This window comes from Anopheles gambiae, chromosome 3 (genome assembly GCF_943734735.2).
Source record: "Anopheles gambiae chromosome 3, idAnoGambNW_F1_1, whole genome shotgun sequence".
Lineage (NCBI taxonomy): Eukaryota > Metazoa > Arthropoda > Insecta > Diptera > Culicidae > Anopheles > Anopheles gambiae.
In genome coordinates this window covers 95,596,269-95,613,600 of record NC_064602.1, presented here as the reverse complement: position 1 = coordinate 95,613,600, position 17,332 = coordinate 95,596,269, and the positions used below count along the sequence as shown (strand labels likewise).

The window sequence follows — 17,332 nt, the reverse complement described above, 5'->3', positions numbered from 1 at the left end:
AACAGCTAAAACTCCTCTAACATGTAAAACTCCAATTCTGTTGTTTTTGTTGTGTAAAATTGAAGATACAGCTGAAAACATTGAGCTGAATATCTTTCGCATTGAAATTCATTCCATTGCAAACTCCTTCAGACTCGCTTGATCTTTCCCATCGCTAAACTGCAACGCAATCACAGCTCGCAGCACGCTAGCCCTTAAGCCCAAACGCTTTCTACAAAAACTGCATCCACTTGGGCCCCGGACCGCGTTTTCGCGTTAAAATATTCGTCCACTCAGCACAATTTCCATGCGGATCAAAGCCCCATCACGCGCCGTGGACGAAATCCTCATTTGGCAAATTGCCCATAAGCACCAGCGCCCCCCCCCCCCCCCGGCTCCGACACACTGGTGTTGCTGGACCGCAGTTCGGTCCGCTCCTTGCCAAACCCTAACGCCCACTCTATAGTCGCCCACTTGGTATGCAGCGCACGTTTCGCGACAATAGTTGGCAAAAATTGTGTGAGCATCATGCTGCGCCTTCAACTGCTTCGCTTTGCGCTTTCCGCCATTCCACCGGCACCGAAATGTATTCAAAATCATTTTACCATAAATCCATCCTTTGCAGGTTTTTTGGCTACCTCGCCGCCTCGTAACGCGCCGTCGGAAAGTGTCGGAATGGAAAGAAAAGTAGGGCTGATTCGGGTTGATTTTGTGTGCCTGCATGAGTGTGCCGTCCCGGGATATAGGGGAAAATGCGAAAAGCATGACCAGACTCGTTCCACTGGTATAGCCTGAGTCTATTTATAGCTACGAGCATAGGCAGATTCCTTCGCATTTGCCTTTTCTTGCCGAGTTTTCCATTGTCCGATAGGCAGGATGTTTCGAGCGCGCCTTGTTATGGCAGTCGCCGATCACTTTTGAGCAAAATACTGGGCAAATGGTCAAAAGATATCAGGGACTTCTTCAGAGTCTGTTGTCAGATCAAACACATATATCAACTCATTCTAATGTTCACACAATGAACTGTTACAGATGAAATATCAAATCAATAGGACTTTGCTGAACTTGTGTTTTCGTGTGAAGTTTGAATTCTACATATTTTTCAATTTATGTACTATTTTGTTAGTATCTTTACTGTTTGTCCGACATATCAAGCAAAGTAACACAAAAAACTGTTCTCATTAATGTCCTTCTGGTTTTGCTGAAATTCCCACCATTCATCATACGCACTTATATCCGTTATTCTGCGAAAATTCATGCTTGCTTCGGAAGGTTTTGGCCATCAAAACCATCACAAATTGTACCATAGCAGAGCAAAAAAATACCCCATTTCTATGCCATTACCGCGCAACAATGAGGAAAGCATTTGGATATTCTTTTTCTCCATTTCCATGAGTTTTGCTCCTTCCTATCTTCTTGGATTATTGTTTCTTGGAACTGGCTTCTTAAGGCTTGTATGTGGTCCACTTACAAGCAGCCAAGGGATATCTCTGACACCCTGCGAAGCATGATTCCATTTGCTCATTGTGTTTGGAGCGAATCGAGCGGAATAACCATTGAATTGATCGTTATGAAACTAATTGTAGCTTAATTATCATCACTCGGCACAGGAATTAGTGTGCTGAAATGAAGTCAACGCGGAGCAATATAACCAGCAAGGCAATGGCACACTTGGCAGTGGCAAGTTTCTGCCAACTAGCAGCAGAGAGAGGGAGAGAGTGATGATACCATCTGCTGCCGCGAACGGATCACGGACAGGGAATTGAATTTTAAACGATTTGCTCACCACCATCCTTTGCCATAGCCATGACACAGCTCCACGGAATTCGCACTGTGCGGAGTGTGCGATAAAAGTTAATCGTTTTATTTTCCCCGATATCATCAAGCGTGATAATTTTATGATACAATATATTATCAGCAGTTAGTCATTCAGAGCGTGTGTGTGTCTTCTTCCGGCCCGTTTTCGTTGCAGCTTGCCCAGCTGCTCCCGATGGAGGAGAACTTTTTGCTGCTCTTTCGGTTCGATAATCCGCTAGAATCGAGCGTTGAGTTTATGAAGGTAAGCAACCGGGAAGGCCGGGGACAAGGGAAGTTGAGATGGGATGAGTGTGATATAAAAACACTGTACGCCGCCGATGAGGGCATATGCATGGGAAAAGGTAATTAAAATTGCATTAATTGATTCGATTTCACGTTTCACGTTCATGACAGATCTGGCGCGAGTATGACTCCGACAACAGCGGTTACATCGAAGCGGATGAACTGAAGGTGAGTAGCGGATTGACGGCTATTGTTGGAGAGAAAACAATGGAAAACAATTCGTTGAACTTCTGTGCGAAATTTGGATGAAAATGGTGCTTTTTGGAATGGAATTTAGGCTGAAATTACACATTGAAAGGCAAATTTTGTGTTAAAGATAGTCTACATTTAGGCGTTTCGGTTCGAACTTCATTACAGGGCTGCATACATTTAGGCGAAATTTTGAACTTGATTTACAAAGGGACCAAACGACGAACCGACAAATTGTTCATCCCGTAATAGAACGTAAATTGTAAATCAAACGCCTCGATCTAAACCTTTTCCATTAATTTTCCCTGACCGCAACCTTCGCTCTTTCGGTAAGCCTCATCGGCTCGTGGTGGCGTTTCCCTCCGGTAAATCACGGTGCCCTGAGATAATGGGCCACCCAAGATACGATCGCGCGACACAATAATAAACAATTTAATTTTGCATCCATCCACAACCTCTGGCATTCGGCACGCGTCAAAGCCGCCCGCGAACCGTCCCATCCTACCGGATCGGCCGGACGATGATGAAAGGATGGGATGGGAATTTCGCGGGTTAATTCAGCTAATAAAGTAGCGTTTTAACGCCCTTTCGGAAATTCCGCTTCGGTTCGGCTGGTGTGGGCCTATTGTACGCGTACTGCTTCGTGAAAGCTTCGGTTTTGGGAGGGATGGCGAAACTTTGACAGCCGTGACAAATAGCGAGAAACATAATTTGCTCCCCGTGCCATAAAGGCTTTGCTCGTGCTCGTGCCAGTGCTTGTCTCGCGTAAGGACATTTAAAGTGGCTCTCAGCATCGTCTTAATTAGCTTCCACCGCAACCAAGAGCATCGTCCGCCCGTTGCATCTCTCTGTAACATCGTCACCCACAGTGGAAGCAGACGAACAACGCTAAACAAAAAAAAACCCGCGCCACATCAATCAGCATAATCTCTTTACCAATACGGTACTGCGGTACCAAGCTCTCACCACTGGCTTTCACCTCTTTTATTTTCTCTATCCCTTCCCTTCCTCGCGGTTGCAGAACTTCCTGCGGGATTTGCTGAAGGAGGCGAAAAAGATAAACGACGTGTCGGAGGACAAATTGATCGAGTACACCGATACAATGGTAAGTCCCCAAACGGGGGTTGGGGTGGACGGGAGCTCCGTTCTGTGGTACCGTTTGTGCAGTTAAACGGTTTGACATCATTGACGAGTGTTAACGGTTTACTTTTATTTTCCATTTTCTCCGCAGCTCCGAGTGTTCGATGCAAACAAAGATGGAAGACTGCAGCTGTCGGAGATGGCAAAGTGAGTGAGTGAGTGGGTGAAAGTTTGGCCAATTTTCTCCGCATTTATCTAGCGCAATGATAGCAATTGTATTTTGTGCGGTTTCTTTTCGTACAGTTGTATAGAGCTTTTGAAAAGCAGGGTGTACACGTGATACTTGTAATGCAGCGTTTAGACGTATACGAGATGTTGTTTGAATATGGATGCAAATCATTTATGCTGTCAATTAGGTTGCATTTATGTTATTGGACCTTAAAATTTCTGTAGTCATTTTTTTTTATTTGTAGAAGAAAAATCACTGCCACTCGACGTCTAAACGCTTCCACAGAAAATGATCTTTTCATCCCTGCTATAAGGGTACACTTGCGTACCTTTTCCTCTATTAATTATTTCTTCTTCATTGGTCAAAATCTTTCCAAACCGGTTGGTGCAAAAAGAATTTCCAAAAAAGGTCTTGAGCGATGTACAAAGACACAAAAAATCACCGCCCCAAACCACCCTAAAACATTCCTTTTCGTAATTGAAAGCAAAACTTTTACCAGGGCCAGTTGTTTTTTTTTTTTGCACATTTTCACACCCTTTCTAAAAGAATTCACATCCTTTGTGTGGCAAGGGGGGACACGAGCGCCCAAGAAGCTTATTATTTATCGCTTAAATACACACTTGTGATCGGCTTTGTTCAGGAAAGTTGGCCAAACGAACAAAACCCCGATTCAAATTCATCGCTCTAAACAAAAGCCGCCCGTGTTTGGTTATAAATTTACGCATATAAAATAGACACATTTTTGGCTTTGAACTTGCTTCATAAGAATAACAACCAAGTACAAGTTGCGGCACGTGCTTCGGTCGACGCCTCCGCGCGCAAAGTTCCAAGCACTCGACACGATTTTCGTGGAAAAGTTTGCGTCCGTTTTTCGCGTGAAGTTTGATTCGTTGTTGTTTTAATTAAACTTTCCACTTTCCGCTTTGTTGCGTTTTCGCGCTCGTTTCAGACTGCTTCCAGTGAAAGAAAACTTCCTGTGCCGGCAGGTGTTCAAGGTAGGTGTCAATAAGCTAATTTCGCATGTACCATTTTTAAGTGTAGGGATCAGAAGGCGGAAGATCAGAAGTTGGGGAGATCTCCAACCGCCCTAAATCGATTATTGTTCGGGAAAACGATTCCACCAGATATTTGGTGGAATTTGGCTCGTCTGTTATGGGTTTAAAAATAAATGTACACTCAAGGGATTAAATTTTCACGTCCAAAGAGCCAAAGAGTCCCTTAGAGCTTCTGTTATGATTACCCTCCAGGAAACCCAAGTTTTATCCACACCAGCAACTAGATCCAAAGCATCAAAACCATTAGCATTTAGTGACCTAATTAGGGCGTAACGATCCTTCTGCCTGCTAATTGCGATAAAAGTAATCCCGATTTACACAAAACCGCACCAAAAAACTCCTGCCTCGCACCAAACTAGGAAGAGAATCACGTAGATGTAAAAATCGGACCCTTCGGCAATAACAATAGCAACATTTATCCGCGATAATCCAAACTCTAGCCGCAGTTAGCTCATACCACCCACCCGCTCGAGAATGCCAACCTCAATTCAGCTCCCTTTTCCCGTGAGATTTACGTGAGTTATGTTATCAGTTCAGCTACATCGATGCTTGATTGTGTGCCGTTAAAAGTAATCGAGTGCATTAGTTCCTCCAAAAACCGCAACTTCCACCATATTAATGCCACTAGTCCGTGAGATTTTTTGGTTGTTGCTCGCCTTTCTAAATGATGATTTATGCTGCGTGCACTGATTTATGCCTGCGAAGGGCATGGATGGTTGTGTGCGTTGGGAAGCAAAGCTGAAACTTTAAATGCCTGACTCGATCCATTCAGTCAGTCATTGTGTCAGGCAGTCAGTCAGAACTCATTCCTGTCATTTTAGACCTTTTCAAAAAGAACAAGGAATGAAAATCAGGCCAACTGTGAGCAGTAGCAGTGGTTGAAAGAAAAAGTTACGCCTTTGGAAGGGATTGTACAGGGCGGATGGCGACGGGACATTCTGGTTTGTTTGACCGTGTCCTTCGTTGGTTCCGTTTCGCTACAGACTGTATCGTTTTCTCCAAGTCGTGGCAGTACCACGAGGATACATATTACGCTAATTCTGAAGAAACTGTCTTCATGTCCGTACACGCCCAAGGCCGGCAAAAGTATGCTCCATTCAGGTGCCGATGGTTAGTTAACCCTTAAATGATCAGTAACTGACCCAATACCTGAAATATTTTTAAAAAATTTAAACGAAGAGTTATTGGAAGTCCAAGCGCTTTGAAAGCACACGAAGGGTTTATCTGCAAACTGTCCCTAACAACAAACTATCCTGACAAAAATGTTCGTCCCAAAACTTGCCATAGCAAAACTTTACCCACAGTTTCGCTGGTCCAACTTTCTTCGACCGTTCGAAAATTCTTCAAAATTGTTCACCAACACGTGGTGGTTGGCAATATTCCGGCGCAATTTTTCGCAACAACAACAGCAACTAAAGCAACCTTTTCGACAAGGGCGCACCGAGCTGATCGGAGCTGATCCGTAAACTGCACCACAAAACTACACCCCTGAACATCCTTCTTTCCATTCCAAAAACTGCTTCAAAGAGCGGCGCCTTCTTCTAGCAAAGCACGAACGACCGAAACAATTTTACACTCTCCCCCACCTTCCATCCCGACGAAGGAGGAAAATTGTTCGGTGAAAAACTTCTCCAAGCTCCCTGTTCGTCACCATTAACTTTTGGGGTGGCTGGGTGAAGATAGTGGTTGTCTGGTGAGGGCTCAAAAACCCACCATAACGAAAGCCAACACTAAAGGTTTGGCAGTGGGATTTTGTGGGTTTTTGCTGTCTGTGAGCGGGAGACATTCCTTGCGTTGCTGTACAGGGTAAGGGGTTTGGGTGTACATTGAAATGGAAATTAATCTACTGAATGTTTTGAATCTGCACCAAAGAAAAGAGTGAAGCAATAGTTTGTGTAGCGGAGGAAATAAAACGGCAAAAGCATCAGTCGTAATCGGCTTTTCGAATGTTTCTCAGATTTATCCCTTTTCGTCTTACCGTCTCTCTGTCTTTGTGTATGTGTGTGTTTTGCTGATTCAAATACTGTCTCTCTTGGTTGTAACTTTCCCTAATCTCACTGTTGTTTATCCACCAAATGCAACCGCTTTTCACTTGCTCACTGAAATATTATGCCACTGCATCCTTTTTGTTCTTGTTTTTTCTTCTTTTAGTGTTTTCTTTTTCGAATTTTCGTTTTATTTTATCATCTTTTTTATCGTATATTTGTTTTCGTTAGTGTTTAGAATTTCAATTATTTAGTTTTCTTCTTCACTCTTCATATTAGGCAGTTTGATCTATTGTTCTTTTGTGTTTTTCTTTTGTTACCTTTTTTTGTTCGTTATTTCTTTTCTAAGTATTGCATAAACTCTTTTGTTCCTTTTATTCACTCTCTTCTTTTTATTCTTGCCCAGTTTCATCTCACGCGCTAAGCAACAAATAATAATATCACTTCTCTCTTCTCTTTTTTAAATCTCTCTGTCCCTGCACAACTTGTTTGTATGCTGCAAAACTGACCGTGTAATAACCGTAAAATGCTTCAACAAATAAAATGTTAAAACAAAACAATAACTAAATCCAACTAAAAATACCACCAACTCGCTATACAAATCGCCAAACACCTAAAAACCACATCAACACCGGCTCCTTCCGTGTGGGTTGAAATGTGTCACATTGTACTGCGTAAAAAACAAACAAACAAACAAACAAACAAACAACAAAACTTTCAAATACTCTAATAAAAATCAACACCTTTCAACACGGGGTGGTTTGTTTTGCAAACTCCGCCAACATTGCAACACCAAAAACGAACCGTCGAAAACGTCAACCAACGAAAACAACATACCCAAATCAAATCCAACCTCCCTTTTCCACCTTCTCCTTCGCCCCGGTACGAGCGAATTCTCTAGGAAGGGAAAATAGACGAAGAAGTGAGTACCATCAGCCTCTTGCTCGCGATGACAGCAAATGCAATGCAACTAGAGGCTGCTTTACGATCTGTGCTGCTCTACCTCTCTACTTCTTTACTCTTTCTCAGTTTCTCGTTAGCATTTCGGTTCGTTTGTTTACTGGTTGTGAGTGTGTGTGTGTTCTGTATCTTAGCAGTAACGAGTTGTTTGTGGTTTTTCTTACCCCAAATTGCCAAAATACAGCTATGCGATTGTTCGATTGTTTCACTGTGTTTTGCTGTGTTTGATACTGTACCGGGGGGACGGGTTTCTCGCTTTCGCGTCGCGATCGGTAGCCGGAAAAAGGCAATGAAAAATCATTCATATTGTTTCAGCGTTTGTGTGGTACCACAAAAAAGGATTCTTTTTTTCATACTTTTTGAAGCCTGTTTGTGAATTGTTTGAATTGTTTTGATGAATTGAACCATTTTCGGGATTTTTTTTTCTTCCGTTTTCCACTGAAAATTGCATTGATATTTCAACGCTCACGCTCACGTGAACGTTTGCCGTATGTTCGTTTGTTCATATGTTGACTCTTTTTTACGCTGCAGCGTCCCATTTTTGTAGTAGCTTTTGTGCTTTTAGTTTTTCTTTTTTTTTTGCTGCCGGATAGGAATTTCATGCTCATCTCGCTGAAAACCAGAGGACAGGAATGAAAATTGGTGAAAATGGAATCAATTGTGTATGCCACAGTGGGTAATGACAACCGCGTTTGCGGTGTGGTTACCGGCTTAGCACAGGTGTTATAAAGGAACACGTTTTTTGGAACGTTTTTGTGCTCGTTGTGGGAGAGATTTTTCTTTATTTTGGTATTTTTTCCCCGGTTCCCTGTTCATAACTTGCATTTGTGGCAGGGTGCAGGTGTGACCATAAATAAATTCGACATTCGTTTGCCATTTAATTACGATTTTATGAGATGAGTTGCTGTGATAGCAGAACGGCGAAGACAATAAATCGTATGGTCTGCGTTTTTGTTTTTTGCTACACTACTGTCCTGCTACCCTTTATTCGCGCACACACGTACACTGCAGAACATGTAGACTGTCAGAGTTCGTACCGGACGTAATTAAACAAAAAGTACAGTCGGTTAAATTAACCCTTAAACATTAAGCATGAAAGTTAATTTGCATGAATAGTTCACTTAGACTTCCTTAAAGTTGCATGCTAGAGATTGAAATAGTTCCTCGCCCTATCAATTATTCTCACACTTTAGTAGGTTATTTCCCATATAAATTATCACTTTGCACAATCAATATCCAGCGCCTAAAGTTATGCAAAATACATAGCGTTGTTAGCTTATTAAAGAGATGTTAGCCTAAAACTACTTTAGCCTTCATTTTGAATGGTTCTAAATGGTAAATATTTTGCATAACCTTCATGTGACATCCTTTCTTATATGAACATGGTTACATCATTCAAACAATCGTATTTCATTCCATTCCTTCACGAATTGAATCCCCTTTAGGTCAAACACCAATATGCTGATGCAACTTGTAGCAAAAGCGCTCCCTTAAGACAAATAACAATCCGTACTGTAGCATACCACACGTATCTATATGTCTCACCTTTGTCACAAACAATCTTTTAATAACACTCCTCCAGCATGCGACTCGGGCAGGACATCTTTCCGGTACACCAATGCGGTGGTGTCCGTTGCGCTGTCATTCTCACTACCTGAGCATATAACACACGTGCGCCCCAACAACCCCATACTTTCATAAAACACAGATTATGTGTCGGTGTGTCCCTATTTCCCTGTGCGAACGATGTGTGTTGTCTGAAAGCGAGTTGATAAGAAGCGAAAGGTGTTACATCGTTTCTTGGCCACTCTCCATCCCATCGCAATCGATCACGCATCACCTGACTTGCTCCTCTGTGAGCTTCATTTGGCAGACCGACAGGCATGCACGTGCCAGATAGCTTAAATCAATACGCTCACAAGAGCAGCTCGCTTTCGTAACTCTGCCAAACGGATCGGATGAAAATGGAATAAATGGTCCAAAAATCACTCGAAAGGCTTATGTTTAAACTGGAGTTTGTTAGCCACGCTACGTAAGGTTTGATTTTCATTGCAAGAGCCATGCTGATAAGCATCCAAAGGGCCATACTGGATACAAATTTGCTCACTTTATCGCACAGAAAACAAGATTGCTGTGTGGAGTAACATTTCGCCAACTCACTTACGCCAACCAAACTTTACTGGAGGTACCATCATCACAAATAACCCTCCTTGTTAAGCCCCGGCAAGAAGCTTTTGTCCATTCAATGCTGTCTCGTTGGAGCATCATCAGCAGTGCTGCACCGAGCCGCAGCAGCGTCCACAACACATGCCAGCCGGCGTCCGACTCACATAAGCAGCTCATATCTCTGATCTCTCGTTAGAATGCCCCCGAAACGATTATTATGCACTGAACCATACGTTCGTAAGACGGCGTAAGAAACCCGGCCGTGGTTTGGCTTGTGAAGAGAGCGCCATCCCGCAACAAAGTAGTGGGATGGTAGCGAGAAAAAATAAAGCAAAGGAAATGCTGTATGGCATTGTTTCTTTCGAGCGAATGTGTGCCATTCAAGGACGCCTAGAAGAGGACGCCTTCCAGGAAATGCCAATGTAATGATGAGAGTGCATAAAAAAACCGCTCCACCGTGCGTCCATCGGGGACGGAACTTCAGCAATCGGCTCGGTATCACCATTAAGATGATTATTTTACTGTCCTCACACGAAAGTACGCTTCCTGCAGTTGGCCTGAAGCCCAGCGTGCGCAACGAGACGGAAAGCTAAGCCAGGCTCGCCCATTGTGCGAGTTTTCTTGCGAACCTTACTTCATCGTTATGAATTCTTTGTAGTCGAGCGATCTAGCGCAGTGACGTACGAATGCCGTCCACGCTTTTGATTGGTTAATATTTTTCCACATAAAAAATGGTCCCAAGAGAGCCCTTCACATGTTACTTAGAAGTTTTTTTAGTTGGGATCTTTCTATGAATTTTACCTTTTTGATGTAAAATATGCTTCAAATACGTCTATGTTTAGGATTCGAGCCGTTATTCCAATGAAAATAAGCATAACTTTTAATGATAATTGCATAGTTTAAGGCGTCTTATGTGTTTTGCACTTCGTGCGCCTAAATGTATGCAATAAGTCTTTCGTTTTATGATATTTTCCTTTTCGTAACCTAAAACCAGTGTTCATTTATCATGTTATCATACAACTTCTCCTCATTACATTGCATAAACTCATTATTAACAAATTATTATGAAAATGTATCAGTATTTCTACGAGTCTGCTGTTAATAATGTACCTCCACTTTGTAGTTAATATAGATTTATATGGAGTTTATTATACATTTCCGCTGGTAATTGGTGTTTACAGGTAGCCACTCTTCGTAACATCTGTACTTTCATGCATCCGATGTCGGATATATCATTTCTATATTTGTTCGTTAAAGTTTACCATATCGTAATGAAACTATACATTTTCCAAGTAGCTTTGACTGATCGTTTGTTTGATGAAATACTATTACTACTGGCGTTTGTTTCTTACTTGAAAGAACATACTATAGCATCGTTGATGAACTGTACATGTTTTGCAGTAGAGTTGTGTTTGTTACATTATGGCTGGTTTGTTTCAGGTTTACGCAAATGTTGAAAGACAAAAACAATGCAGCTCTTATGTGTACTGTTTGCCATGCTTTTTTCCCCTTTTCGGCAAAGCAATGTGTCGAAGAACGTTTACTTATTAGTGCTGGTGTTTTTCTTTTTTTTACATTATAATAAACCTGACAGGGTGCGGCTAAGCTAACGAAAGAAGACATCGAAAAAGTGTTTTCACTCTACGACAGAGTAAGAAACGAGCATGGGATCACTTGTAATATGTTATCATTAATGCGAATCTTTTCTATTTTTACTTTCCCACCAAACAGGACAATAATGGATCGATCGAGAACGAAGAGCTGCGCGGTTTCCTGAAGGATCTGCTCGAGCTAGTAAAGAAGGTTCGTCGCTTATGGCACCTTGCCCGCATGGCATATTTTCTCACCTATCTTCTCCTCCTTTGCTTACGCCCGCCCCAAACCAAAAAAAGGACTACGACGCCCAGGATCTGATCGAGTTCGAGGAAACGATCCTGCGCGGCGTCGGCTACGACAAGGATGGCAAAATTTCGCGCAAAGAGCTGACGATGATTCTGCTGGCGCTCGCCAAACTGCCGCCGGACGATGACCAGTAATTAATGGCGTCGGCGGTCTGCATCGAGACTACTAGTAGCAGCCAGCCCTGTAGTAGTAGTGGTAGCAGCAGCCAGGACCCGATCACCAAGGACCTCTTTCCGCCCATCGCGAGCGTGCAGGACGGCATCCGGGATCTGTATCGTAAGTTTCGGCGAAAGATTCACAAAAAAGAGTAGCGCGGGCAGCACCGGGAGGGAAAGGCTGCACCGAGAACGTTGCACCGTACTAGCAGCAAACAAAGCACCACAAATGGGCAGTGCAGCTATAGGGCAGCTTTCTTAGTGTGAGCGTGTTGTTCTTTCTTTTTTGCGTAGTGCTTTCGTAAACCAACTAGCAAACGATGCATCATCCCCTCATTCGTCCTCCGCATCCCCGATGGAGAGCGAAAACAGAGGGCCCGTAGTGAGAGTTATTAAAATTAAAAAAAAAACACCAGAAAACAATTTAACACACACAAACACACACACAAAAGGAAAGGAAGTTGATGAACAGAATATGGTTAATAGAACGGTTAGAAGCAGCCAGCGGGCTATGCGACACATAAACAACGCCGTCTCAAACGAAAGACTCGTACAATTAGGAAAGCTTGTGAAGAAGCGGCACGGTACCACGGTGCGTGGAAGGACATGTTAACGTGTACTCACTCCGTCTTGCGGGGAAGAAGAGCGAAACAGTCTGCGATCGGAACATTATACACACAGAGATTTAACAAGCATATCTACATTCGCAAAAGCGCAAAATCGAACGCAACACCCACTTATCTTCCTCGTCCTTCTTATCGATCTATTTGAAACATATTATCTAGCTGTGTACTGAAACTGTTTAACGCCGTTTGTGCTCCTCTCCTCTCCTATTACGGTCGTGTTTAATGCGCTTTTCTTGTGAAGCTTGAATTTTATTAGCCTCAGAGAATCTGCTCAAAACAAGAATAACTAAATTGGTAGAGAAAACGAAGGATTTAAGATGTGATTAAGTTGAACGAAACAAACCCAACTCTCACATATACGTACAAAGAGCTAATGTTAGGAAGAAGAGCAGAACAATAGCAACATCTCTCAGGCATAGGCCGCATAGGTTGGTGAAACAACTCCTTCAGCCACTGTACGTAATGGCTTTCGAGTGATAGAATTTCGCTGAATGGCCTAAAACAGGATACGGAGGGTTCGTGGTACAACAAAACATGAGAAACGAAATTTGCTCAGTACTTGGAGCCGAACCGACTTTTAACAAAAAACCCTTTAACCATGCCGTGCCAAAAAGCGGTTCCCAAATTCGATCCAGACCAAACGATATTGAACAAAAACAGCCAGAAAGGATGTAAAACACGTGCCGGCTGGATGCGCGCTTATCGATTGTTTGTGCGCAAGCCGCGTTTGTGACGAATGTTATGAAGCATGATAGTTAGGAGAAGCTTATAAAAACTAGCTGCAAGGCCGGTTGACCGTTTGTTGATGTATTTGATGTGTGATGTGTCTATTGGATGAAGAAAATTGTACCCCCATGTTATGCCTTCCAGTGGAAAATTTCAAAAACGCTCCGGGTTGGTTGATTCCTTCAATGTTTTGTATTTCCCCTTTCCCCGCCACTCACGACCGCCTAGCTAGAGCGAAACAGCATGTGCATGACGTTATCAATGTGCCGGCTTGTAAACCCCTTGTTACTTGTTCCCTTGTTGATGTGGAGAAAGATGTTGTTGATTCCGCTGTCCTGTCTACTAACTATAATACTAAAATGAAGCAAAACCAAGAATGGAAGCGTTGTTAATGTTGGACAAGTGAGAAGCGTACGAACGAAACGGTGCAGCAGAAAGGTTTTTATCCTACTTAAACCCAAAAAAAAAACATGAATATTAACGCTAAATCTTTCACTATCTATATCTAAATGTTTCCTTAAAAAAACAAAACAAAAATCGAACCCTTATCGATGTACCTACCCAAGGCATCGTCTAACAACTTTAATGCTACTCACATTCTTCACGCTGCTGCTGATCGTTATCGTTATCTTATAAAACGTTGGCCGGGAATAGGAAAGTTTATGAAAAATCCAATTCTCCTTCCATCCCCCGTATGTCCCCTGTTCAATCCATACCAGTTGTTTCTACTGTTGTTGTGAGCATTGATTGGAACTGGAATTTGCTTTGCTTGGTAACAACAAAAGTTAACCAATCCCAGGAGAAGGTTGTAATATCCGGCCATAGCTTACAGACAAAAAAAGCATTCAGTAGAAGAACGAGAAAAGACTAATAAGAATCCTTTAATTGGCTTCAGTTTTTTCACACAAACACAATTAACAATCAATCTGTTCATTAGCGTTGAACTGTTTGTATCTTCAGGTGGTACGTATCCGTTCTTCGCTAACGACAAACAACACCAGTATGTAATGACACACAGAAACACACTTTAAACACTACACACATTAGCAGAGCGAAACACTAACAGGCAACAACCCGTTCCCGTGGGGCGTTGGGCGGTACTGCTAGAAAGATTGGAAACAGAAAACATATGCCTTTTTGTTATTAATTAGACTCCAGCGCAGCGCCAGATTTTTACTCGCACTATAGTGCAAAGTGCAAAACGATATTACTGTTAAATGATAAAAATAAAAACGAAATAAAACACGTAACAAACCAAAAAAAAGGGGTTGCATTTGGAAAGATACTTCATTTTACGCGATGACAATAGGGCAGAATGCCAATAGTTCCTCAAAAAAGATCTGTGAACTAAACGCCTTTTTGTAACGTATTTCCTTGTTCCAGTTTGAAATTGCAACGTTCTAATTTGAAAAGCTCGCGCAAAGCTTCAGCCGAAGCCTACTTCATTCACCCGCCACTAGATGGCGCTCGATGTTAGTTTGTCGGCAAAAGGATTGCTTCCGCGGTGGGAGATGTCCTTGCGCAGAAGGAAATGTATCCTTAATTAAATCCACGAATGCATGCAATGAGGAGAAACAAAATATCTCAAGGCTGAAACGTTTTTATTCGGAAAACAAATGCATCACTATTTTGCTGGATATTTTTACTTTTTTTCAAATTTCCTGGCACATAATTTGTTTCAGTAAATCAATTTTTATTTATAATTCTTTATTAAACGTTATAACTCTTTTGCGATCAAAACGGAACATGGGAACATAATGTAAAAAAGCTGCTTAGTAAATTATCCAAACAGCGATTCACATTGAACCAGCCCATGTTTCAGTTGATGTGTTCTGCTTCAATCTTACTACTTTTTGATACCAAAAACTCATCCTTCCTTTCTACAAGACAATATAAGAGAGGACAAATATTCTACATCTTGTGCATTTTATCCCAAGAAGTAGGAAGCTTAAGTCATTTTTTCCTTTCTTTCTTCATGGTACCGATTTATGCAAAAGGACATTCTACCATCGTTTGATGCGTACAGCCAACACATTGCCAGCGCACACAACAAAACAAGGGTAGGTGGGGTGAGAATAAAAGAAAAAAAAGCACACACTCATGCAACCAAACACGCACGCACACACAGACACATGCACAGGTAAACATACCCAGTTTTGGCACGCAATCCTCTCAGCCACCAACACACGGAGCACGGATGAGATGGCAACCGCAGCCTACTCTGCTCGGTGCAGAAAGCGTCATGCGCAGAACGCGCGCTTCAGTCGCTGCCACTGTGCCCTGTGCGTGTGTGTGTTTTTTTCGTTTCGCCTTGAAGGAAAGCCTCGGAACAGAGAGTTACTATCCGAATGGCTTATTTACAGGCATAGTGTAGATGTGAAATATGTTATGCACGTGAGATGAAGTGCAGCACCTGACGGGTTTGGCCTGATGGTTGAGAGAAACAGGAAGGGAACTTAGCGTCCTCGGCACGTCGAGGATGACGTCAGGGAGGCGCAGGCGCATCGCAAGGCTTCGGAGCGGTACGAATGACGGAGCCAACACAGCTCAGCTGGAGAAGTGGCCGAAACACATTATTTGATTTATTGCTCTTTTTTAAAGAGCTAATGTTTTGTTTGTTTCAGTTTGTGCAATAAATACAATTTTAAGCTATAATTGTAGGCAACACCATGATTCTTATTATTATCTATTTCAATTATTATTATCTATCCAAATTACTGACAGTGATTTGTCAAACTACTTAAATATAATACTCACACAATTTTATAACTTTTCTTCAAGCAATATATAGACTATAAAAATATATATGTTTACATTCCAATCCGAAATTTCAAGCTTACTTAAAGCATGTATATTATGTAAAACCCAAATAATAATATATATTTAAATGATTAAATTTAAAGCAAATGGTTCAATTGGAATTACTTGTATAGGTTGAGTCAGTTTAGGAAAAAATACCGTTTTCTATAATTAATTTATTTTTTGAAATTCAATCTTACATCTTGCTCAGTCATATTTCACAACTCTTTGTCACCTGTAATCATCGCTCTTTAACAGCTTATCAAAAGCCACCCGGGTTAAGCAATACGGCAATGACATCGCTCCTGAATTAAAAAAATCCACCTAGGAGCAATCCCCAGTTTTTTGGACCCAAAGACACCCTCACATTCGACCCTCGGCACCATTCTGCCCGTTCAATCTCTCGATACCCGCCGTTGCTCGTTGTGTCTGCGCACGAGCCACCTTGCGCACTGCGCACTGCGCAACCACAGCCATGCGTTTGTGTTGCAGTGACGCGAAGGGAAAGCGGTAAAACACAGCACAACAAAAAGAAAAACATGCCACCCCTACCACAGCTAGATAGGAATGGCTGTTTCATCCCTTGTGCGGAGAGTGTAAAGGGGGTTGTTAATTTGCTGATTTAATTTTGTTTAATTTCAATTTTTTAAAATAAGATAAATTGTATTCTTACTTGCTTGAGCTTAAAAAGGCAATCAGGAAGAATTTTAAGTCTCTCGTGTCTCAAGAACAAACTAGTTTTTGTGCTGCTTTGCGTACGAAAACTTGATCAACAGCGTACGCTGTACAGCATGAAGGAAAGGTGAATAAAATGTTCCATAAAGTAGGGGACCAACAAAGGGCACTATTCATCGTAAGGATCATCGCAACCCTAAGCGTGTGCGTGTTGAATTGCCCTGATACGCGGAGCGATTGCCCCGAAGGGCGGCTTAAACCAGGGTCGACATCCCTTCGAGGAAGCCGTATAGCGCCGTATTCAATGCGAACCGAGGGACGGTAAAAAGGGAGTGGAGGAAACCAAACCCCGTCCAGATGGCTCGGGGTTTAAGCCAACAAAACTAAGCCACGAGGGACAGAGGTAGGGTAGGAGGGGACACATTTAAGCTGGATCATGTGAGTCATAGCTTATGAATCAAATCACGTTTATCAAAGCGAGTGAAATAACGTTAACAGTTTTTAGTACAATTATTTTAAGCTAACCGCCTGAATGTATGCAAATTTTGTTACATTTTTGTATCAAAAAGCGTTAAGCCCATCAAGTCTGAATATTTTTGTATCAAAATGAAAGTAAATAAACATTGAGAGTAAATTAAAGGCATAACATCGCTTAGGGGGATAACCATCGGAGTTTCGTTTACTATGAATGGATTTTTACATCCTT

The 17,332-nt window shown here is 42.1% G+C and overlaps 1 protein-coding gene across 2 annotated transcripts in view; it reads left to right on the top strand.

Moving 5' to 3' along the window:
- The window catches only part of LOC1280509 (calbindin-32), a 53,404-nt gene extending 38,988 nt beyond the window's left edge, over positions 1–14,416 (top strand). The window contains exons 6-14 of one of the 2 annotated variants that reach the window (XM_061661485.1): positions 1,952–2,038; positions 2,191–2,247; positions 3,290–3,373; positions 3,500–3,555; positions 4,527–4,572; positions 7,519–7,539; positions 11,338–11,394; positions 11,475–11,546; positions 11,636–14,416. In XM_061661485.1, the coding sequence (XP_061517469.1) occupies positions 1,952–2,038; positions 2,191–2,247; positions 3,290–3,373; positions 3,500–3,555; positions 4,527–4,572; positions 7,519–7,539; positions 11,338–11,394; positions 11,475–11,546; positions 11,636–11,779 (624 nt within the window). In that variant the 3' untranslated portion in view covers positions 11,780–14,416. The remainder of the gene's footprint in view (positions 1–1,951; positions 2,039–2,190; positions 2,248–3,289; positions 3,374–3,499; positions 3,556–4,526; positions 4,573–7,518; positions 7,540–11,337; positions 11,395–11,474; positions 11,547–11,635) is intronic. The other variant, XM_320356.4, reaches the window with a different exon arrangement.
- Positions 14,417–17,332: the final 2,916 nt, after the last annotated feature.